Source organism: Hyposmocoma kahamanoa, unplaced genomic scaffold (assembly GCF_003589595.1).
Source record: "Hyposmocoma kahamanoa isolate Upper Pololo Valley unplaced genomic scaffold, ASM358959v1 78, whole genome shotgun sequence".
Lineage (NCBI taxonomy): Eukaryota > Metazoa > Arthropoda > Insecta > Lepidoptera > Cosmopterigidae > Hyposmocoma > Hyposmocoma kahamanoa.
The window spans coordinates 16395008-16421269 of record NW_020653945.1 but is presented as its reverse complement, the minus strand read 5'-3'; the positions used below and the strand labels follow the sequence as shown (position 1 = coordinate 16421269).

The 26262-nt window shown below is 34.9% G+C and overlaps 3 protein-coding genes across 3 annotated transcripts in view; 2 read left to right on the top strand and 1 right to left on the bottom strand.

The window, feature by feature from the left end:
- The window catches only part of LOC113233218 (EF-hand domain-containing protein 1-like), a 98585-nt gene extending 89079 nt beyond the window's left edge, over window positions 1-9506 (top strand). Inside the window, exons 10-15 of the mRNA XM_026468256.1 lie at window positions 1597-1819; window positions 3084-3244; window positions 5914-6122; window positions 6392-6596; window positions 7062-7220; window positions 8764-9506. Of these exons, the coding sequence (XP_026324041.1) occupies window positions 1597-1819; window positions 3084-3244; window positions 5914-6122; window positions 6392-6596; window positions 7062-7220; window positions 8764-9039 (1233 nt within the window). The 3' untranslated portion in view covers window positions 9040-9506. The remainder of the gene's footprint in view (window positions 1-1596; window positions 1820-3083; window positions 3245-5913; window positions 6123-6391; window positions 6597-7061; window positions 7221-8763) is intronic.
- A 1873-nt stretch (window positions 9507-11379) lies between these two features.
- Window positions 11380-21087, bottom strand: LOC113233012 (probable Golgi SNAP receptor complex member 2). Its single transcript, XM_026467946.1, has 4 exons — window positions 20844-21087; window positions 20534-20639; window positions 18497-18683; window positions 11380-13241 (listed from the first exon to the last, which is right to left on the bottom strand). The coding sequence occupies exons 1-4, from the start codon at window positions 20975-20977 to the stop codon at window positions 13033-13035; spliced, it is 636 nt and encodes a 211-aa protein (XP_026323731.1). The 5' UTR covers window positions 20978-21087; the 3' UTR covers window positions 11380-13032.
- A 1492-nt stretch (window positions 21088-22579) lies between these two features.
- Window positions 22580-25763, top strand: LOC113232887 (neuronal membrane glycoprotein M6-a). The gene has a single exon (XM_026467772.1). The coding sequence runs from the start codon at window positions 22688-22690 to the stop codon at window positions 23435-23437; it is 750 nt and encodes a 249-aa protein (XP_026323557.1). The 5' UTR covers window positions 22580-22687; the 3' UTR covers window positions 23438-25763.
- The last annotated feature ends 499 nt before the right edge of the window (window positions 25764-26262 follow it).

The window sequence follows — 26262 nt, the reverse complement described above, 5'->3', positions numbered from 1 at the left end:
GCAAAAACCAAATTCATGTAGGCGTAAGCAACTTGTAACTACGCTCGTCGGCACGCACACAAATATACAAATAATGATGCCATGGAATAACATTTCCCTCAAAAGTGGGGAAATTGTATCTTGCTTAACTCATCATTAAGTTAAAGGTGCCTACAGATTTGCCCGACATTGTCGATCAGGTGCCTACAGATATGCTCGGTTTTGTCGATGAAAAACGAATATAGCACTTATTTGTAAATCCAAGATGGCGGACACGATTTTTCAAAATATGCTATATGGGTATCCTTTTCGAGGTATTTGGGGATGCTCATTACGAATATGGCACTCATTTCTAAATCCAAGATGGCGGACACGAGTTTTCAAATAAATGCAATATGGGTATCATTTTCGAGGTACTTGGGGGTGCTCATTACGAATATGGCACTCATTTGTAAATCCAAGATGGCGGGCACGATTTTTTCAAAAAAATGCTATGTGGGTATCATTTTCGAGGTATTTGGGGATGCTCAATGCGAACATCTCGAAAACAATACCCAACTTGCCATTATTCGAAAAATCGCGCCCGCCATCTTGGATTTAGAAATAAGTGCCATATTCGAAACCTAAAACCGAAAATGCCATAAGCAAACATTAAAGAAAATAACTGTTAAAATAGATTAAAAAATCGCTTAAGAATGCTCCCCTTTTAAGAAAATAAAATATTTTAATATAAAATATTTCGCTTGAGTTACGAAAAGAAAGACATATAATAAGCTATCAAAGTTGTACTGGTGGTGCCAACACTATAGTAGAAACAAATATATACTGTAAATTTGTTGCAATATGTGCGTTGCATTCAAATAAAATTAATATAAATAATTATTCAATAAAGCATGAACGCAGAGCCGTTAAAAGTATTATAAAATAATTAAGTGTCCCAATCACTTACAGGAGTTAACGAAAACATTTAATGTTTATTCGAGTAAATATTAGTTCAAAATGCGCAAATAAATCGAAATTACAGGCACCACTAAAATTTACGTAATATAATTATTTTGATACAGAATAGCAAAATGGGGAGAAAAAAAATTCGTTACTTTGCAACACTTTCGTATCTTGTTGCCGCGAAATTATTTTTCTGTTTTAGTGAATATTTACATAAAAATATGAGTTGAAACGCATTACTTACTTGTGGAATGCGATGTTAGTGTCTATTTTGTTTGTCTGTTGTATTTTTACACCCATTTACCGCACATTTCGTCATTTTTAGCAAAAAATTTTGGAGCTGTTCGCGGTGCAATATGACCTTGAGCACTAACAGCCCGCGCGCTCCTGGGACGCGTTTGGAACCCTCTAACTTGCCTCACTTAGCGTGTGCGGGCTAGGTTTCTATGCGTTATTATTCTAAGTATTCATATATAATTTATTAATTTTCTTATCGAACTGGAATACATCCCTCGGTCGGAGAAATTTATTATTAATTATAATTACGTAGAATTAACGTATACATAGTTCAACTATACCTGCAGGTTAAGTTGGATTTTACTACCCATGCTTATAAAACAAAATTACTGTTAAGTATACATAGACATACTCTAAAGTGCGTTATCCCTTTAGAATCTCCGGTACTTATGCGAGCTGGAATACATCCATCCTGAAGATGAGGGTCGCAGATTCGTGATGGCATACAACCTGGGCGACGGCGCCGTGAAGATCAGCGAAATACCGCGCCGCAACTCAGGCATCCGAGAGGGGGTGTTCCTCAGTTCTAGGAAGCTGGAACTTCCGGACTCAGATCATAACTTCCCGAGTTATTATACTCCTGACAAGTTTTACATAGGTAAAATAGCTACTAAGATATTGTATAAATTGCTCTCTATGGCCAGAAATCCCTGTTGCATACGTTTTGTGACATTTGTCGAAAATATATATTTAAATATATTATAATTAAATTTTATAATATATTATAAAATATTAATTTATTTAGTTAAAATATATAATATATTATATGTATGAGAGCGTACGTTTCACCAAAACTTGATATGCGAATATTATACACAGTTTATAAATCATTTTTGATATAGCATGCATTTAAAGCTAAATTTATGCAATAACGTAAACAACAATTACAATTTAATTATAAATTATACAAATAGGTTGTAAAAAATATAACAAACATTACTTAAATTTTACATTTTGTTATAAACAAAAAATCATCAATATTGTGTAGCATTGAGTAACTAACAAATGATACAATTTCCTTTTAAATTGTCTGTAATCTAATAATTCTTTTACAGCATCCCGTAATTTATTAAGTAGGTCATTTGGAGGCTAATACAAACACCATTCTATTGTAAAATTCCAAATTAGGGCGTTGTTTGTGCCGTGTGTGTCTGGCACATTGATGGTAGGGTTAATATCTTCAGTTTTTTAAAGTAAGGTACGTAACTCTCTCGCTGAGGCACACCAAACATGGCCCTGACACATTTCTTTTGAGTTTTATATAGAGGCAAAATATGTGTTGCAGCAGAGCAGTAGTCCATATCGCAAACTAGAGGCTACATGTATGCGTTATAATATACAAAGAGCAGTTTTTTGTGATATCATTCTTTGTGATGTGATTCATTAGTATGTACATTTAATTACAAGTCGCCGATTTATGAGCTCACAACGGCTTAATATATTTTAAATATATTTCAACAGATGATAAATTCAAAAAATGTAAAATAATATACAGTACTAATTACTATCGTAATATCTTTCGGCAATCTTCGTCACTAGATGCAGACCGAACGCATTCAATCGACTTAGGAGTTTAAGGGGTAGCTAGTACCTATTCGTTATTTGGTTTGTATTTTTGTTAACATGCTAGGATTTTTTTAAGGAGTAAATGTATTATAAATAGGGAATAGTTTTACAGCTCCATATAGTTCACATGGAAATTAAGACAAACAACAACAAAAGTGCAAAGTTCTGAATTCAAATTAGTATAGATGATAAATCTAATAATTACTAGACATGTACATTTCGTGTTCGGGGCATTCGGAAATCCGAAAAATGCCGAGAGACACTAAGAAATTAGTTGTATTGTAATTGTTATCCAGGTGCAATAATCCCAGTGTTCAAACATCGATTTCGAATTATTGGATGCGATCTATTCGTGTACAACTACATGAGTGCCAACCCGGACAAGTTCCCGCAAGAGGTGATCGATAACGTTCGCAACTATCACATGCGCGAGGGCAATTTGAAGACAGAGCTGAAGGTGAGATGATTATCTGTTGCTTTTGGCTGTATCGGTAATCGTACGCGATTAGTAAATACTGACTAATAATAATAGTAAGACATTTTCATAAGCATATTTACAAAAAACAGCTTAACAGTTAACAGTGCGGAAATGTGGAATCTAGTGCCAATGAAAAGGCTCAGCCTCAGCACTACATGCTGATTTTCAGATTCCACCTTCGTACTTGGACATCCGCTGCTGATCATTATGAAATTTCACAAGAATTATACATTTTAAACGTCGAGTATATAACCAGAAATAGAGACGAAATGTCTTTATTTTTTTTAAACTATTCTGCCAAATCATTACGGTGAAAACTGCGCTCCGATTGGCCAGCCCGAATTCGAAACAATTGACGGGTGTCGTCTATGGTTTTACTTCAAATCGATTGGATTTCTTTCCTATAATGGATGAAAATTTAAAAATTACGTATTTAATATTTAATTACCATTGAAATGTGATTCCGTTTGTTTTGTAATTAGATATTTTGCCGTTTTTCCCACACCAACGAATGGAACAGCTAGAGATATTATCTTTATTACAATAAATACAGAATATTTTTGGAATATACGGAGACGTACACACAGGTCAGTTGTTGGCACTGTACTGTATACCAGGGATGGATGGCCCTTATTTCGTCTCTATTTCTGGTTGTAAATACACTGGATGATTTTAAATTTGTAGGACGTGCTTAACATTTATTTATTATTTCGATGAGCACACGAGTATACCTATATATTACAAGTAAAAGAACATTAAATAGCGGAGACAAACAACACTGGAACAGGTTTCAACTATTTACATACATTTAAACTTATTTAGGTGCGAAATAAACTAAGAAGAAACTTAAAACAAAAACAAACAAATTATTTGCTACGTTAATACAATTACGATAACAATTTAGTCCAGCAACATTGTGATTTCTGTACGTTAAGTAGCCATTGCTTACACTTTCATTTTAAAGTGTGCAATGACTGGCTAAGTTTAATCGGGGGTGGAATATCATTCCATTTAGAGTGGATTGTCATTTAGACGAAGCAAACCGAAAGCTGAAGGAGTGTAACCGAGGAAACGAACGAAATTGTAACACTGGGTAGTGCGTTTCCGAGTCTGATCCTTCACTCTGTCATACCAGCACAATTTATTCTAGACGCCAACAAACCCTGTAATTGCTATTAAGTATTGACTTTTTATGTCCATGTTCATGTTGATGAACTTGAACATGGACGTTCACTCAACCTCACTTTTACTCATCAACAAAGTAAAGAGGGACTTGCATAGATTTCTCACAGATGGCGCTACGGTAAAAAGCCGTTGAAAACAAACAATAAAGATCTGTAATAAGCACATAGAAAATTTTGTAAGGTCTGTTGGTTCATTCCATATCTCAGCTGGGAGCGCGTCAGCCACGTTTATGCTGAAGGCGCTGGTTTGAATTAAGGACTAAATGAAGGATTTTTTCTTAGTATTCGATGATCGAACACTAAGAAAAATTTCTTCGTTCCAGTTCAAAGATCGAACTTCGATCTTTTGAACTGGATAATAATTATAACAAACTAGTTGAGTAATTTCACAAAAAATAATTGAATATCATGGTAGTAAAACATCGTGATATTCAATAAATTAATGAATTCATTAATTAATTCTTCGGCCGAGTGTCGGACAGTCAAAAACCCCTGCGATACTTCGTGGAGAGGCGAAACACGACGTATCAGGTGTATTTTTGGTAGTTTATTAGTGGTATCTGTAACTGTAGTTGCGTTTGTATTATTTATTTTATTAATTATTTTATTTTATTTTTATGCTACTGAGCGCGATTTAACCTCCACTGAGTTCGCGGAATAGCAAATTAATGTTTTTTAAAAACCACTTAACTCTCACCAACAAGTTAGTTATGCACATTATTGCAAAACTTATAGACGTTCCTACAAGATAAAAATAGGAATTGACCGCCGTGATCGAGTGGCATGCAACCTTGCGTCTCTGATGTCCCGGTTTCGTTCCCCGGCCGGGTCATATAGATAACTATATTTTGTATATATTTAATTCGTAAAAAGAATTCTACTTGACTTCCCCCACTACTGAAGACCTTTATTAATTAATAACCAAACTTCGTTCTATTTTATGTAGATACTTAAAAATTGTCGCTTTCAGCGAATTGACGCTTCGAGGGTTGCAATACTGCAATAATAGCGAGGGTCTCAATCCGACATGACGGCTTATGTTATGTCGCATCAGAAGCGATCGCATTTGATGAAGTTGCCATCATCGCAAATTGAATAACTTCTTCATTGTCTGAATCAGAATCGGATGATTCAAGAGAAAACATTGCGAAAGTATGAACTCTCCGAGAGCCACGACGGTATTGATTCAAAATATCGTCAGAACACGACATAATAATATAGATGTGGTCGCTAGCCATAATGACGTCAGAGCCCGTCACGACATGTCACGTCAGACAAATATAAACGCGGCTTTATTGTGTAACAGGGCGTCTCACCGCTATGGGACATGGAGTGCTTTAAATATTGTGTCAGATTCTGGTACATCTATACTAATCTAACTAATCAATAATACATTTTATGCAACACTTAGATATTAACAACACACATAAAGTTAAAAAATATATACTATATTGTCTTTTAAAGGCGGCGGTCCGTGAAGTGTCAGAGGCGGCGATTCGCGCTGAATTGGCGGCCATCGGTAAACAAGCAATAGTAGAACCCAGCGATATGGAGAAGTGTCTTACAGCGTTGAACGTTGTCGAAGGCAGTGCTACCCCTCCACGGCCACCTACGCCACCTATGACTACAGACATTATCTCTTACGACGACTCTCTGCGTGCTGCTAGACATAGGTGAATCTCATGGAATTTTGTGATTTGATCAGAAATATTCCCCAATCTGCAGTGGCGGATTTGCCCTAAGGCACAGTAGTTTCCGTCAAGTCACCGCCGGAATCTCATGATTAAGGACCACCTATTGATTCGAAACATGTCGAGCAAAAATTCGACTTAATACGTGAATTCGTTATTTTAGTTAATGTGTTCTATAATACGTCCACTTAGTATACAATGTTTGTCTGATACAAATTTTGCAGCGATTCCACCTATTTGGCTTACAGTAGGCAGTCACCTTGCGATGAGATCACTCCGCTTAAAGGCATACTGAAATCGGGTGGCGCTCGCGACGACCACCAGAAGGTGGTTTGCTTTAGCGGGCCTGTGGTTGACAAAGAACACGAGGAAAAAGAGAAGCATCCATACTACCCGCCAGGCAAGCAGCCGCATTTCAACGAGGAAGAGGACTTCTGCGCTAGATACAGAGACCCGGTAAGAATTACTAATCATTACGAAACTTAATTCAAGTTCGAGTTCAAGTCTAATAAAAATCGCTCGACAACATAACTCAAGAACAGTAAACTAAACTTAAATCATCTACTTGAAATGCGCAATGGAACGTGGTGCCTATGCCGCCTTCAAGCCTGAAACTTACTAAGTCATTCTTAAATATATTGTGGGTCATTAAAGCTTTGTGACTGTAACATTTTACACAACATTATATATATATATTGCGTTGCTTTACTACGATCATCGACTCATTTGCCAATCGTAGAATTCTTTCTTCTTCTATGAGCAACCGCGTGCCTTCTATTAAAGAGTGAAATGTATCTATAGGGGAGGCATGCCTACCTTATAAGTTGTTGTTGATTTCGTAAAGCATCTTTATTCACACTAATTTAGCTTCGAAACTTGTCGGAAACAAAATCATATCTTCCATTAAAACTTTATAATTAGGACGCAAAGGAGCGCGCAGAAAGGCGCGCCCGAGAAGAGTGCGCCTACGACATCGTGCCACCGCCAGAAGCCGCCGGCGTCAGCAGTATGATAGACAACGAGCAAGAGAAACCAAAATTGCCCGGATACCTGGGCACGTTTAATGTCGACTGCAAAGAGGTACTGTATACAATGTACATTTCGAAGCACCAACATCTACTCATTATAGAACAAAAAATATATACATAGGGCGCACTATAAGTTTCCGGAACTGGCCACTTACATAAACAATATTTAAAAAGTAATTACAACATTTGAAAATGGAACTCTTTGGCTGTAGAATACAGTTTGTTTCGTCTGACTGTCACTTTTTACATTGTGGCATCATTGTAGAAATTGGTTGTCTACATCACCATGGATTTAACTCGTGAAAATTATCGTAGTGTGATTTTCTACGACTTTAAGCGTAATTTAACAGCTCAGCAGAGCTTCGCTCGGATTCAAACTGCTTTTGGCGATGAAGCACCATGCAAGATGACTATTTATAGCTAGTTTGCAAAATTCAAACGCGGTCGTGTGAATCTCAGTGACGAATTTCGTGATGGTCGTTCGTCCACTGCTGTGAACAACAAAAATATCGATGCTGTGCGCCGTGCGATCAAAACAAACAGGCATGTGACATAGGTACCATGAGATTCGGGCATCTTTAAGCATAAGCATGAGTCAAATATAATCAATATAATCAATACTACACAAATATTTGGGTGTGAAAAAGCTGTGTTCTCGGTGGATCCCACACAATTTCACTGAGGCTCAAAAAACGGATCGCGTCACTTGGTGCAATACCATGCTTACCAGATTCAATGAAGGGGCGTCAAATTTGGTGTGGGACGTAGTAACAGGTGACGAAACATGGATTTATAGTTACAATCCCAAAACAAAGCAGCAATCGAGCGTTTGGATCTTTTGAGATGAGCCGAAACCAACCAAAGTGGCGCGCATGCAAAGTGCCTCTAAGCGGATGATGGCTTCTTTTTTTAATAACACGTGGCTACTGTTGCTTTGGAGAATCGTTGTACTGTGAATACTGATTGGTACACGATCATTTGTTTGCCAGAAGTTATTGACAAACTCCGTAAAAATAACCGTAATCGCCGTATCATCTTGCACCACGATAATGCCAGTTCTCACACGGCCAGACAGACAAATGCATTTTAGAAGGTGAACAACGTTGACTTTATGAGCCACCACGCGTACAGTCCGGACCTGGCACCTTGTGACTTTTATTTATTTTCAAAAATTATGAACCACTTACGCGGTCAACGATTTTCATCACCTGAAGAGGCTGTCGAAGAGTGGCATAAATGTTTTCAAAATTGGTTCATTCGTATGAAAAAGTGCATTAACGCTAACGGAGAATATTTTGAGAAACAATAAATTCATTTCTGACCATTTATACTATTTTTTTCTCATTCATTCCGGAAACTTATAGTGCGCCCCATATATACTTCGTATACATAGAATTAATTGCCACATTTTCCTTGCCTAAAAAGGTCGCTAGTCATCAATGCCTTTCCCTAAACTTATTATTAAGGCGCCTTCAAATAAGACGCTTGTAGAAGCGGTGCTAGAGGCGCGACCCTACTTTGAAGATGTAATGAGTAACATTATTGATATTTATAAGATAGTAATATATTCTAGAGTATACGCTATTTTTCATTAGGTACCCGAATACATGCGGCTAGCACCCGATGCATATGACAAAATAAAGCATATGCGACGCGATGTGCCCGAGATCTCACCGGCAGCGACTAGGGTTGCACAACATCCTCGCCTACCTCCTGCCGATGTGGACACTTGCGTCCATCCACCTTTAGAGGAAACTGGGCCTTGCGCCCCTCGTAAAGAAGAGGATGTGGCATTTTCCTGCGCGCACGTTGAGCCCAAGTTACCTTGCTGCGTCCCAAACACAGGAAGTGGAGAAACCACCAACTTATAAATAGCAATTAGCACACCTACTACAGAAACTATTGAACTGTGCTACTTTTCTAGGGCCAAATTATCAGTTATTTGAGCTTAGATTTTGAGACGATATTGTTATGAAAGCAGGTAGTTGGTACTTATTTTTAATTTATTAGGTCAGTATTGGAAGAACACAGACTTTAAATTATCAAGAAATTGTGTTTCCCAAAATGGCTATGGACTACGATAAACATCAAAAGAAGTATTAATAGATTTTTACCCGTCTTCCATGAACTTTTTACGGGACTTCTTATTTTAGACTAATCCTTTGTCATGTTAGGGAACAGAAGGCATACTTTGTCAATCAACAGCGAAAGTTTCAAACTCGCCTTTACAATGAAATTGACGTTGTTATAATACACTTTTTTGATACTTATCGAAGCCAATATCCAAATTAAAGCCATGGGCAAAATTAATTGAACAATTTATGATTGAATTTTTACTACATAGAGACTAACCTATAGATATAATGGTGTAGTGATTTGGAAATATTTTTAACGTTGGAATAAATTTATTATATTAATTGATTGTTTTATTTTCGTTTTATATTATTAAGGCCTTTAACACCGCACTAAACGTTGTTTGTAAAGAATTTCTAATTGCGTGGTTAATCAGGTATCTTTTATGAGCGGTAATGTGAGCATTATGTATTCCGGTTTTGAAGAACAAGGGTGCTAGTGAAATTACAGGCACCAGGGTGACAGTGCGGTGGCAGTGCGCCTCTGATCTTTGCCATTGAAAGCTCTGAGTGGCACTGCATATAGATAGATGGATAGACCAAACGCACGATTTGTTCGTATCGTAAAAAATAATATTTTGGGTATATATGTATATGTATACTAATATTATGTAGGTATGCTATTATTTATTTAACAAACACAGTTTCAGTGTAAAATATATTATTTATTTTTTTCATAAAACATGACAAAGCAATAAATATTTTTAAATATACAAAAATATACAAATGAAGGAAACAACATTGAATATTGGACATGCAACGCTACTGAATATGGGGGCAAGAAGTTTTGATAAATATTGATTTTATTAATAAATCGCACCCCTCATGAAAGAATGGTTTAAGTGAAGTTACGTCAAAAATATTTATTGCTCCATTAGATACCGAAAAATATAAACCACATCCTCTCCAATTCTTGTAACTCTATCTACAATATTAGTCGAATTACAAGATTTAGATAAGATGTGTGTTATATTTTTTTGTATCTAATTCAGCAATAAACGTTTTTGACGTAACTCCACTTTTTATATTTTTTTATAAGATATAAGTGCGCATTTGATCTCCATCTCACCTGATTGAAAGTGACGATGAAGTCGACGATGGAGCATGATGCACACCTAAATAATGCATATTCACTCTCGCCTTGAAAAGGCCCAAGTTATAACGTTCAGGAAACAAGTCTGCATGCAGGGAATTCCACTCTATAGCCGTTCGCCATATAAATGTGGAAGCGTAACGCTTAGTGCGAATCTTTGGAATATGCACAACATAGGGGTGGAACCCAAGCCTACGCCTAGTCCCCTGGTGATGGAAAGGGGAAGGCGGAATTACATCGTGTAATTCCATCTTCTTATGCCATTCTTCCATGAGGGGTGTGAAATAAGAAATATCACTTATGTTCGCTTACACTAAACTTAAGTAGGTTTTAACCCGTTCATGGGCAGTACTTAAATAATACCGTAAAAACGTCACTACATTTCTCAGTGCCGTAGTGCTTATATTGATTCAATATAAAATGTTCAATGTAAATCATTGGATTTTGTCAGTACGTTGTTGGTAGTTCTCTATGGAGAAGCAGTAGGCGGCAACTATAAAGATAGCACTTGGATGTTCCATTTAGCGAAATGTGATAGCCCGTACCTACTATCATTATTCAGATATTTAATTTTAAGGTAAACGCCGTCGCAGTCCATGAACGTGTTAAACCACTGCTTAAATGGATAAGACACTCTTAACACAATGTATTAAGACTGTCTTTTGCATTACAAGCATTGGTTTAATATATTACTTAAGTTTAGTGCAACTGGACATTATTACATTTGCTAAAGGTACTTTATCTATATTACTCAAACAATAAAATTTATTTCCTATACCTACATGACATCATAACACAAACAAATAAAATGCATTATCTATTGATTTTTGCAGTTGTAATTAATTAATGTGTAATAATAGGTATGATGAAATAACATAAAATTATTGTAATTTTTTAATACTTTATATGATTCGCTATATAAATATGAAATCAAAACTTTCTTTTGTAAATGAAATTATTTTTTCGGATCTAAGGGCGCCTTCAAATTAGACCTTTATAGAAGCGCTACATTGTGGCACTACACGCTCGCCATTACTAATTTTCATACAAAAGTTCGAAGTGCTGTTGCAGCGCCACTAAATCCGAAAAAATAGTTTCTAAATGAAACTATTTTTTCGAATATAAAGGCCCCTTCATATTGGACGCTTATAGAAGCGTTACAGTGGCGCCACAATTAATTTTCATACAATATTTTTGAAGTGCACTTTTGCAGTCACGATTAGTGAACTAAAAATCACTGAAGCGCTACAAATGCACTGCTGCTGCGCCATAGTTCAACAAGCACTTCATTTAAAGGCGCCCGTAACCAGCCGGCCGTGACCATGGAACCAGTAATGGGCCCGAAACGTTGGTTTTGTTTGAAAAAACAAATATACGTGTTTTAGATCCGAAAAAATAGTTTCATTGCCAATGTATAACAATCACGAAAACCTAAAAACTCGATACTTTCTGACGTAGCACATTAATACAAAACTATACCAGATTAGGTACAGATTTATTCCCACCTTGCTTGCCGCTCCTTTACACTATTTCTAAAAGTTGGTAGGTAGTAGGAAACTAATTTTATTTCTGCATGGTGTTGGTAGCAGACTGCAAACTTTTTTACATTTATGTAAAAAACTACAATGTATTTTTTTCATTTTCTCACTACTTTACATTGAAACCTTCACTGTTTTCCATACTAAAAGATCCCTTTACAGATAATACAGTAAACATTATGTATGCCAACTTTATCCAAACGTTTTTTCAAGGTATGTATAGCTGCTGGGGTAGAGTGGTTCACTTTTTTCTATTTATATGTGGTATCAATAAGAAATACCCGACACTCACGCAGGGGGTGTGAGTGTTTAGGCTATATAATGAAACATGGCCATGTCTCAAGATTTTTTAATGAATTTTTATAAATTAATGCCAGTAACTTAAAAAGTATTACGCAAAAACCTATCTACCAATCCTGCCCTCCTCCTTGTCATCATAATTAACGCATTCACATTTTGGTTTTCGAGATATTGGCACCGAAAATTTTTTATCTTTTTCTTTGAAAAATGTCTATTACGCTGACTATACTTAGGAGTGTATACAACCTCAAATGACTTTGGTTGATTCCGCATACAATGAAAGTGTTGAATCAGTCTCTTTGGAAAAAATATATAGTAAAATTGAGGACACAGACTGATTAGTACACGGTGTGAAAACGCGATCCTAAAAATTTTCTCGTACATGTACCAATGTATTTTATATGTGAACTGAACTATATAGAACACGTATAGTATACGATATACATATTTCAAATGGCTTTAATTTCGTTTGTAAAAAATGAATTTTGAAATAAAACCAGTGTCCCTGCCGCTCGACCCAAGCAAAATGAACCGTATTAGTTTTAATACGGTAATTTTAATTCTAGCTGAGGTAGTATTGACTTTTAACAATAAAACTAAGTAAGATATTAAAAAAACCGCTTATAGAGGATTGTAGATCTCGTTTCGCTGATGCCAGATTTGTTAATAACTCTATTTCGCTAAAAATGTCGATAGTTATGATGATAAAGAAGGCAGAAGTATAATCTTTGAATTTACAACTTGCCTCGTTCTGTATCACATTAATCACATATAAAAAACGTAATATAAATAATCACAACGTTAAACGAGGTATATTATAACCAGGACTATGATAGCGAGTGTAACGAACATGCCCCCAAATAACACATACTTGTCCTGGGACACTCGCCGCTCTATAAGAGAAATCGTCGCGTTTGATAGGCCCAGTGTGTTTGCTAAGTCGATCAGTCTTCGGTGAGCACCTTTTATTGTCTCCCTGTTGTATTTTAACGTATCTAAGATGTTTGCACCTGCGAATAAAATAATTTGGAAGGTCAATTACATGTCTGTTAATCCATATAATAATAAATACGCGTTATGTTAAGTAAAAGTACAAGTGTAAAGCGTCAGGCATTTGTCACATTGACAACCTTCCCATAACATCCCTTGCGGTGTTTTGCTTCACCATTTTTTTATTTATTATAATAATAATAATAATAATAACGATTAACCGCCTCTACCATTTCAAAATTCAAATTTAATGTTTTTGACCATTGGAGAAGCGAGTCCAAAATAGATATCCATAATAATAATAATAATAATAATACTTTTTTTCGGACAAAAAACTACAAATTATACACAGATTATTTATGACTTTATTTTTATTAGTAAAAGAACTTGGAAACAAGGTCAGTAATTCAAAACTATAAAATCATAAAATCAAAATTGAATATAATCAAAAACAAAATTAAGACTACGAAATTACAAAATTCAAATTATAATCAAAATAAGAAAAATTGCAAAAATAAATCAAAAATTATATGAGCAAATTGAGCTACGCTCTTTGTTTGCTCTATCTCTTGCATTTCAATATTGGACAGTCGCATATTCCAGCAATCGTATTTAGGATTCTGTTGGGACTTTGACTCGACGGCACATCGATGGTGTCGGTAGTCTACTAATATTATATATGTATATTAAAGCTACAAATCCTGACTCACTTAGAAAAACAGAAGGCATACTTCCCGATATGGTGGAAAAAATATATTTATACCGATGTACGCGGATAGGCTCCAAGGCAAATAATCAAATATGAGAAGACCTGAATGTGGAAAATGTAAACGAGTGATCAACGGCCTGCAAAAACTATAATACATGGCGGGGATTTTTGTGCATTTTTATGAGATACACCCTAGTCAATTTCCGCGGGAAATAAAAAGTGTTCGAAATTCAAATAAACAAGATGGCCGCCATACAAATTTCAAAGCCTCCTATCACGGAAACTATTAGAGATTGGTAGGAGGCGCTCGAAGGAATGTCATAGAAGGCAATACTGGTCAACTGCATGGGTTAAAAAAAATTCAAGATGGCGATTTCAAAATGGAGGCCGAAGAAAAACTTGCTTCGATCCGGCTGAAAATTGGCATGCGGGTCTCTAGGAGTTCTTAATCATAATTTGGGGTTAAAAATTTCTTTCCGCCATTTTTTTGTGAAAAATAGTTGCCGAAAGAGATTTGCTCTGATTCGACTGAAAATTGGCATGTGAAGGCCACTAGAAATAATTTGTGCTCAAAATTTGTTTTTCGCCATTTTCAAATATAGCCGTCATAGAAGCGTTCGTTGGCGGCAGAAAAAAATTGCTCAGATCCCTTTGAAAATTGGCATATAGGGGTCTCTAGAAGAGCTTGATAATAATTTGTGATCAAAATTGGTTTTTCGCCATTTTTCATTATGGCTGCCATAGAAGTGTTTTTTGGCGGCAGATGAAAATTTGCTCTAATTCGAAAATCGGCATGGAGGGGAGTCTATGGGTGTTTAATAATAATTTACGGTCAAAATTTATTTTTCGCCATTTTTTAATATGGCTGCCATACAAACTTTTTGGCGGCAGATGGAAATTTGCTCTAATTCAGCTGAAAATCGTCATGTGGGGATCTCCATGGGTGTTTAATAATAATTTGCAATAAAAATTTACTTTTTACTCTTTTTTTGAGTGTAGCGGAGGGCGAAACCCGAAGCGTCCGCACGCCACCTTAGGTAGGTAGTATATGGAGACTCTATTACGGTACAAGCTTTCACAATTGTTCAAAATGTAAGGCATACTTCCCGATGTAGTGGAAATAAGATACTTGTAGCGTTGTTGTACCTCGACCGTCTTTCTGTTAGATTCTTTTTTCTTGGAAGCTATGCCAAAAAGAGAAGATTAAGGAAAAAATGCCAAACAATCACTCCAAATTTCTGATTTCAAAGTAGTACAGGAAATTCCCCTGTACTATGAGTACCAGAGTAACGATAATTCTGAGGGCAATACCCAGAATACCCTGACCAGATCCAATTTAAAAATATTTTTTGGTTCAAATCAGGGATCGAATCTGGAACTCCTCATCAAGCGCCCATAGTACTTAATCACTGTGCCAGCGAAGAGCATAACCACACCCCGTCATCTGAAACCGACCATGCGCCGCAGGCCGAGGCCGACCCCACCGTAGGTGGGGTATAAGGCTCATTGCCTATATGTGTATACAGGGTGTCCCGGGACGCGACGTCAAGCCGGAACGGGGTGATACTTTTGCAAACTGTTACATCAAATTCGTTATTTAAAAAAAATCAAATAAATATTTCTATGTCCTTGCTGGCGACGCCGACGACGGTTAATTTTCTACTTCTACTAAATGTTACGGCCCCATCAAAATAATCGACGATTTCGCCAATGTCAAGAAAAAATTAATATGTACGGTTGGTTTGTATAAATAATATAAAAATTATGGCAGATGACGCAATTAGCAAGGCCGGTACCTCTCACACTTCTTATTGCCATGGACTGTGTCTAACCATAGACTTTGCTTATAATCTACCGTCTGTTATCATCTTTTGGTATTATAGTTTAGTTGGTCATAGCCAATACCGCCAAAACTATTTCTCGGTGATGTTTGGGGGGAAGAATTTATATAAATATGCGCGGAATCGATAGTATCGGTTTGTATTGTCGGTACTTGATGGTTGAGACTCAACTGCCATTGCAAGTAGGTTTTCGCAGAATAACCAACTTCATAATTGCAATATAATCTCAGTGGAGTCTCAATGGAATTACAATGACCAGAGGTTTCAAGAAAGTTAGATGCCCTGGAGTCCTGCTTGGGAGTCCCGTAAGTATTCTCACTTTTGAACTACATTTTGAACTGCACCTTAGTTCATAATGCTGGCAGGTAGGTCTAGATTAATTTATACCAGCCCCCGTAGTATGGCTACGCATGATAGTCGCGACACGCGCGATAAAATTGTAATAAGCGCGCGCTATTGGCTGTCTCAATCAGAACTAATTTAGATGGCCAATAGCGCGCGCTTATTTCAATTTTATCGCGCGCATCGCGACAAATTATGCGTAGCCATGCTACGGAGGCTGGAATGTATGAATGTAAATGCACGAAGATTTTAATATAGTTATTACTTCGTATTTGACACAGCGCCTAATGTTAAACACCTAGCAATACTTATTTGCAATATATATCATGAAAGGTCATTTATAATGTAGATGCTATTAAGACTAGCGTAGGTCTAAGGTTATAAGGACCAGTTCTCAAGTCTCTTAGGACATGTAGCCCCTGACCTGCCATAGAACGTACTTAATCTATTATATTATGTTATACATTACAAGTTGCACTTGTTTGAATTACACCTCTACAAAGTTCCTGGGTAATTAAATAAAAAAATAAATTTCATTGTTTTTAGTTATTTTTTGAAATTCTTATTATGGTATAAAAAAGTGGTGAAATTGTAACTAAAGATTTCGATAAAAAACCGAACATTTACTTACTTTCTTATCTTTATTCCGAGTCTAAATTTTTATTTAATAAAAATTGTGAAAAAAAATAAATAACAAAAATACCGTAAATGTAATTTAGTACGAAACAATCAAACAATGTGACGTATAACTAGTGATTACCATAACGAGTTTTCGATGCTTGCGACATTCGCCGCCAATAATCAACGGTCAAGGTTTCCATCCAGGAAGATACCAAAAGAAATCACTCAAGTTGTATTGTTATACGTGTTATTGTTTTTTTTCTATAATACTTCCATGTCACATCTTAGTATATTTTTTTCGTAAAGGACAGTGAGACAATAGCATCTGTATTTAACGACAAAGAGTCCAATTATCTCTAGAGTGTTGAGAACCGGATGGCGTTAATACCATACCAGTCGTTTCATGATACGCTCTTTTAAATAAATTAGTTTCGTATTCTTCCTACCCCGACAGATACGACTTGAGTGACTTACGCGTAATGTTAAATCACAAATGCAGTGTACAGAAAAAAATAGAAACAAAACAAGTTTGGTTTTAATTTTCTAATTCATATTGCGTACCTTACTCAGAGAATATGTTTTAGGATTATTGTGCACTTGAAGACTAGCACCGAACGAAAAATGTGGTATGTACTTTTGTTTTTATTTATAAACTGTTTAATAATTTAGATTTATTGTTTAATATGTATTTTGGGATTTTATGTATTGTTCGATGAAGATCGATCGCGAATTTTGTAGTAGACGGGTGACGACAGCGACGCACAGCGAGCAACTAGAGAATTACGTCAGTAGAGGTCAAACAAATGCAAAAGTGGTTTTCGTTTTTCTTTCCACCAATACCTGTATTAATTTATAACATTTACGAGATTAGATCGCTGCGACATAATATGGTATAATATTTTGTCGCATATGTATTTTAAGAACACTTAATACCTATATTTTTTATTCATTATAAAACAAGAACAATTAGGTAGAAAAATTGTGGCCTGGTTGCGTTTTGCCTTTTTTTGTTGTTTGTTTGTCTAGGTCCTATTTTTTTTTTATTGTTTCTATGATCATGCTGCACACGGGTCGAAATTTAAATATAGGATCTGATGGCACTTAGATAAATTTAAATATGTAGTGGGTAACATCTACATGTTGCTGAAAACAATTAATTGACTAAATTAATCTATTCTAGCACACTTTTTAATTAATATGTGTGTGGGTATGTCACAGGAGAAACATAAGTAATATCGAAGACTTAATAAAGAAACAACAATTAATATAAAAAAATATAATAATATAATATTCATCCAACAAAAAGACCAAATTTATTTAAAATAATATCTATTATTTTTTAAATCTGAATAAGACTAGATAGACATCTAGTATAATAATGAGATAAGGTTCATGGCTAGTGCGTCAAAGTCCGTCCACATCATATTCACTTTGTGATAAGAAGATTGCCCAGCGGTCAAATTAGGCGACCACAAGTTCCCCATAGCAACTCTCTCAGGTACCTAGCAATGCAATGCACTTGGATCGTAGGCTGATCTGGCGTTCATGTTTTTACTTTTATAGAGTATAAATATGCAATTAAATCAGAATTAAAATAATAAATAAATGTTTTTGGTAAAATTTTATGACACCATAATTACGATCTCCAGTCAAAATATGCGTGCAACTTAATTTTATAATTATTAATTTATAATTTTACATTTTATAAAACCAATATAAAATATGATTATTCCATAAGGTTTTTCAAAAAATTCGCACAAACCTGTGTGCAGCATTTCATCAACGTTCCGATGTGAGTTTTGCAAAGACAACTGTTCCTGCCCCAAATAGTCAACTGTGATCGACGTGTGATCACTGCCTGGACCAAATCGCCTGCTCAATAGCTGCTCTCGTTCTTTACGTTCTTGTTCCCTACGCAATCTCTTATTCTGTGCGCTGTTAAGTGATGCCTGGGAAATAAATAATAAAACAATTATTTTTATTACATTCTGTTAAGCACATGTCCAAGTCCAAAGCTGACACTAGAATCTGCCATGAAGTGAACAATACCTATGCTTCTCCTAAGCCAAAATTGCACTCTAATATACCCACTAAACTTCCTCCTGAGCGAACATATGCCCCAAGCAGTGTAACTAGAATTATTTTATTTTTATTTATTTGTTATGTAATTAGCGTAATACGTAGATCATTTGCTGGTTGCAGTGTCGAAAGGCTGCACAGGCTTAAATAAGCCGTTATAATTTAAAGCTCGTATCGAGTTCTTAGTTGTTACAGGTCCCATGGTCATGGTCGCCCATAACCATGGGGCCTGTAAAGAGCCTGTAATGTTGATTTGTTTGAGAACACAAATATACGCGGTTTAAATCCGGAAAAATAGTTTCAATTCCTATATAATAAATTAATACTTTATAAGATAATAATCCAATATTAAATTCCAGTTTTGTCATTATTTGGTAATAAATCATTTGACAATTTATTGGATATGATATTATACTACAACTTTTTACACACAGAACATATTAACGCAGTCACTTAAACATGGATAATAAAGAGGTTCTACACATACTAGCCTCAGTTACTCAAACATCAAAGATTATAGAGAACTGTGTGACTACATTTAAGATAGCCACACAATTCTCTATAATCTATCTTTATCTCTTGGGATCAGGCAAAAACGAGGAGCTGGGCTGGAACCTAAGCCACTTCGACATTGAGGACAATGAGGCAATGCAATGACAAAAGCTTGTGCTAGAGAGGCCTTTATTGGTACCAAGCCTTTCACACAGATTCAACTTCACTTGGGATGTCTGACTGCAAAACATGCTCTTGAACATTCTCAAACTCTGATTAACAGCGACAATGTCAAATACTGTAAAGAAGCTCTGGCACTGGGTAGGAATGGCATTAGAATGCTGACCAAAGTCTAACGAGATATTATAATACATACACAAAACATAGTGCTGCACTAGGGAAACGTCCCAGGTGCCATGGACGCACACATAAACAACATTACACCCAAACTCACAAAAGAAACAAATGTAGGCCATACAAATATTTCTCCCAGTTCAATAAATTGCTGTTCGTAATGATGATGTATGAAGGCACCCTAATAATAATGATGACAATAATTATACTCATTACAACATATTATCATTTGCCAGATTGTCTTGTCATTATTTCTTTAAACTGCTTTATCACATGTTATAATCAGTTTTATTACTGTTAAGTATTTGTGCTCAAAACAACAAGTTTTTTGCATTTAATAGTGCGATGAACACAAAAAATGTATTGTATAATTTAATGATAGATTTTGTTGTTATATCAAAAGCAATGTGAAACATATTCTTGTATACAATTTAGTATTTTCAAAATTGGTTTCAAATTATATATTATGTGCTTCTGGAAAAGTACTGGATATACAAGTATCGAAACTGTATTTCTTAATACACACATACACTGCATGTCCTTTTCTCATCAGGGTAGAGACCACAGCGTTCTACTTACTCAATATTCTTAAATAATAATAATGATAATGTGCACACACTCATAGCCCCGCACTAGGGATACCCTGTATCACGGGTACCATGGACATACACATAGACAACCACAACTTACACCCAAACTCACACTCAATAAATGTAAGCCATACAAATATTTATCTCGGCCTAGGAATCAAACCCGGGACCTGTGGCAGTCCAGCATGGTAACTGTTCATACACAGAGGCAGTTTAAATTTAAATAACAATCTTTTTCCAGTTCTTTAGGTTAATCTTTTTAATGCATAATATAAGCATCTCACCTGTATATGCTTATTGTCATATTTGAGCTGTTCGACCCTCATCTTTGCCATGGGTCTCTGATTAATAGGGGTCTTGAACACAAATATGTCCAACTTCTCGCAGTTCCTACAAAACAATTTATTTATTATACACCTGTAATAATGCAGCAAAACAGTAAACCCGAATGAACATATGTCTGAACATCCAATATTATCGGCAATGAAATTTTTTTCTTTTGTTATTTTAAATTATACTATTAAATATTTTTTGAAATATTTAATGAAACATAAAGATAAACAATAAAAGGTAATTAATTGCAAATATACTTACGCACTAATAGCATTAATCTTGGACTGAATAATATTCTCAATTTCTTCATTGTTTTGAGTATCCTTTTCAAGCTTAGTAAACAAGTCGGAAGTTTCCTGTATCAACTGATTAGTCTGATGATATAACGCCTCCATCGTTTGTTCTTCAATTGTCTACGGTTCAGTTATTGCTAATTAACCAACATATTTTAAGAAACAAAACGCCGATAAAATAAAATTGAAAAATCGTGAAACACGAAATCACAGGAGGTTCGAATGTGTAAATAGTCCAACTCGCTTGGCGTGACTGACGCAGAGAAGAACATTTCATTATTTTAATCAATACATTATTGAAAATATACTTCACATTCAGTACTTTCATCGTTTTATTTGTTTTGAAATACATTTGCGTGATTTAAGTTAAGTTAAATATATTTTATTCACATAAAACCTTGTCATATAGACCGAACAATAACTGCAATAACACGATTCGGACAAGACGTATTTGTTGTCGTGTATATGTCACATTGACGTTATTACTTTTAAATTGCTGTATCTTCATCACCTGTTACTGAAAACATGTTACTTTTTACTACTAATTTTATTTTAATTAACAAGTTTGGACGTTTTTATTTTCTGTCCTCTTTTTGCTTACTGGTGGTATCCTGTTTAGAAATTTCGCTTGTAACAAAAATTATGGCGAACCCGGCAAACGCACATGGGCCCATTGATAATTCTTGGACATAGGAATAACTTGTGGAGTAGCGAGGTATTTTTTTATATGATAGGTAATAACATTCCTAACAACTTTTATTTTTGTTGTGTTAAAAAATAAATAACAAATCTAAAATTTTGACACCATTTTACTCGTAAAGCCGCAAATACCTGCAGATAGATTATTTTTCTTGATAGAGAATGATTGGACCTATATTGTAAATAAACCACACACATTACATTTTCCTACATTAAGAGATAAAAAATAAAATGTTTATTACTCCAAACAAAAAAAACAATTTTTTTTTTCTCTGAAACAATCAGCTTTTCAAGAAATGACACAAGAATAAAAGTTATCAGGAATGTTATTATTTATCATATGATAGAAATCAGCTCTGTATTTTTAAAACTGTTCCCATGATTAAATAATAATTGATAACTCTTGGACATAGGAATAACTTGTGGAGTACCGAGCTAATTTTTTTATGTGATAGATAATAACATTTCTAAGAACTTTTATTCTTGTATAATTTCTTGAAAAGTTGATAGTTTCAGAGATAAAAATAATAATTTTTTTGTATGGAGAAATGTACATTTTATTTTTTATCTCTTAATGTAGGAAAATGTAATGTGTGTAGTTTATTTACAGCATAGGTCCAATCATTCTCTATCAAGAAAATAATAATCCATCTGCAGATACTTGCGGCTTTATGAGTAAAATGGTGTCAAAATTTTAAAAAATTTGCTCGATACTCCATAAGTTATTCGTATGTCCAAGAATTATCAATTTGGGCCCACTGTGCAACGTCAAGATTTATTTTATTTGTTTCATCTGAAATAAGAAGCTATTAAAACGTTTCTTATATTTTAACAATACTAACATTTCACGATAAGTATTTATGTGAATTAAGTTTCAAATATTTATAGTTGTCCCGTTAAAATATTTACCACTACATATAATATACCTAGTATTTAACGGTCTGTGACTGAATAGAAAAACGATTAACCGCATATCCCTAGTTTAAAAAAGAAAAAATTGACTCATGCATCGACTCTCCTTTCCCTTTGTGATTAAATTTTATTTACGAAAATTTGACAATATTTCCTGATATTGTGAAGTGTTTTGTGTGACAAAGTGGCAGTGAAATAAAAATGGAAGACGGATGTCAAAGATGCTTCACAAGGGTGCCTTATGCGACCCTGATAGCGACCATAATGTGTTGTTTGGGCGTGGGGGTATTCTGTGGGACAATGTACCGAGGCTCAACGTTGTCCATACTAATGTTTGATGAAGTATTCCACTTCCGTCTCATATGGATAGAAGCTCTACAAATCATTTTTATAGTAGGCGGCGCGTGTATGGCGGCGTTGGGCTTCATGTTATTATGTTTGGGCTGCTTGACAACAGGTGCAACCAGGCAAAGAGTTTATCGAGCATGGCGAGCTAGAGTCGGCGGGCGAATATCCTGCGCCGTTTTCATGATCATAACTTACATCCTCACTGTCACATGGGTCCTCCTACTTTGCTTCTTAGTCATCACTACGTTTTTATTCACGATATTCTGGAAACTTTGCTCGAAACCGAAAAACATCGACCTATCAACCTGTATCGATTTTACGCAATTCGACTTCATGTTTCCGTCCACGGTTAAGCAAGAGGACATGAGAATTTGCGAAGCTCATAAAATGAAATTGTTCTGCAAAGATTATGTAGAGAAAGCAGAGTTTATGTTCATTTTAGCAATGGTCTCATGCATACTGGTTATCCTGAGTTTAGTGCATTACCTTATGTGTTTGTCGGCTAATTACGCACATATTAGAGACCATGACAAGTTCCAAGAACTGCAAGAGCTTCAATACCTGACCAACCCTAATTTGCATGCGTCCAAGGATAGATTCTAGTATATGGCCCGCGCACCTCTACTGCGCTCCCTAGAGGCTTCCACGAAGATGTGACACAATTTATAAGTAAATGCACTTGCATGATGGAACTAACATTTAAAAAAAAATTAAGTGTTCACTGCCCAATTTTAGATTAAAAAGACTGAACACAGTGAATAAAGACTATGATAATTTACCTAATTCAATGTTTACGTAGAAATATCCTTTACATATCTAATTTTTGCCTCAATTTTCCATGATGTTTAAAGATTTTTAATGCTTCAGTGTATTTTATAACTGAATATTCTGATGAGACATTTACTTAATGTAGATTATAACTAAAAATGTTGGTAGCTTGCTCATTCTAATGCCACCTTTTAATATTTAATAGTAAGATTCACTGAAATTACTTTAAAGATTCCTATTAAATAAATGTCTCAATAGAGTCATTAAAAGGTCCACTATCATTGACAAGAACTAACATTCCTTCCTAATGTACCTAATTTTTATTATACCCTAGTTTAATATGGTATTACAGACTTACTGATTGGATTACTGCAACACAAGTAGTGATAGTTGGCCAAATTAAATTTAAATGTTAATGATATTCTTCTTTTAAATGTTATGACCCCATTGAAATAATCGATGATTTCACCAATGTCTAGTAAAAATTACTATGTATGGTAGTTTTGTAAAAATAATATAAAAATTATGGTGGACCCAAAAACTCCCGTTAATGATATAAATATTTGCATTGTTAAAAAATTGTATGTGACTATTAGTCATTCTATACTTGATGAACAATGCTTATACATCGCTTTATCAATCTGCCATCCTTTCATGAGACAAACAGAAACGAACTGGCTTACACAGTTACAGTACAACGATCATCTATCAGTGCTCTTTGTATTATCTAATATCTATTATTGTGTTAATTCTAGACTTAGTTTTAAGGTGCTTAATATTGTTTTTTATTTTATTGGCACTTATAGTTAATTTCGGTCTGTTTATTGAGTCTGTGTACTAGTTTATTGTTTTTCTAAGTAATGTATATCTACCAAATGAAATTAACTTTTAGGTAATCAATTAAATTGATTGATTATGACATGTAAATGTCAAAATCAAATGGAGGTTCAAAATTGAGTACAACTCTAAATTTGATTACTAATAAATAGATGCAACTTTTTAATTAGGAACAGAATAAGTGACAATAAAGTCACTTATTCAGCAATTAGAGACTGAACTATTTTGCAGCTGACTTGTTTCTTAACTTTATGCAACAATTTATCAGAGAGGATGCCATACAAATGAAAACTGTGATGAAACCATGTTGTGACACCAATTTTTGACTAGTGAAAATTGTACACTTCTCTTTGTCAACTCTGCTTTTTGTACTATTGTCACAGCCTGCTTTTTTAGCACAATGTAAATAGCCTATATAAAGATTTATAATCACTTTATACATACACTTTATACATTTACAATACATAGAATATTTAAGACAAAAATACATGAAGTGACAAGACTTCTTTACAAAACATTCTGACCTTCTAAGTTTTGTACATAATGACGCTTTTAATGGAAATTTTAGTGATGATTATAGGAAACTTCAAATCAAATGAGATGGTGACCAAGCATTCATCTATTTTACATTAAAAAACGAAGCCTACATTTGTTAGTTTCCAAATAGTCACCAAGCAAACAACACTGCTCAAGTTATTTTCAAGTAAATTTGAAGGAAAGTGGAAAACCTGAATATATTACAGCATACATAAGTTTTTTTATATTATTGTTAGTAATATTTGCTATATTTATGGTTAATATTCTGTTAGTTATATTGTTTTGTTGACATTCTTGTTTATTTTGACTTCAATGTTTAAAAGTAAAATATACAATGTTTAAAAGTAATTTTCACTTGAATAGTGTTGTTTGGTACATGACATAATGCCAAGACACACTTTAATTGGAGTATATTTGTGTGTGTTGTAGATATAGATGTAGTTATTGTGACTTCGTCATTACTGTGTACGCCCAGTCCTTGTTCAATTTCAGTAAGTTAGATTATAAGTAAATAAATTTGCTTTTACCGTTAAAACATTTTTGTTATTCACAAAGTGATTTCTAATATATATTTTTAATACCCATTGCACAATACACGAGATCAAGCTAATTTTGTAATGAGATGGATTATAGTTATGATAAGACAATAAAATAGGTTGTTTAAAATGATTTTAAACATTTGTAATCAGTTTAATGTCATACAGTAGTTATTAGAATGTATCCACCTATTATACCTTAATTTTTTGTATTAGTTAGTATAAATGTTTTATAAGTTAGTAAATGTTCGATTGTAAATGCATTTTCTTTTTATTTAAGTCGACTACTTGTGATTTAAATAAGCTATAACTCCGAAAATATTTAAGGCGTCAGTACAATCCCATATATTCTACTTAAGTTTTGTATAAAGTGTCCCTCCCTATCATCCTTTATACGAGACGGAATCTATTACCTGTTCAAGCAAGCCGGGCACCTAATCCTAGATCAGGCCGTTGAAACAGGCTTCATCCAGTTTTCAAAAGGCCTTGGATGAGCGCCTCCGGGTGCACGTATAACACCCTCCGTGTCCAGACAGGTGCCGCAGCTGTCGGCACTCTCACCACCCGACGCCGAAGCGTCTCTCCAATTCCAAAATTGCTAAGCGGCTGGAGGGGCAGGAGGTTATCTAGCTAGATGGGTATCAGTACAAGCTCCCATTTCTTTCTACGTTAGTTTTGATTATAGTGACCCTTCCTACCTACCCTTACGAGAAGGGCACTATAACCTGTGCGCGCACAACAACCTTATAA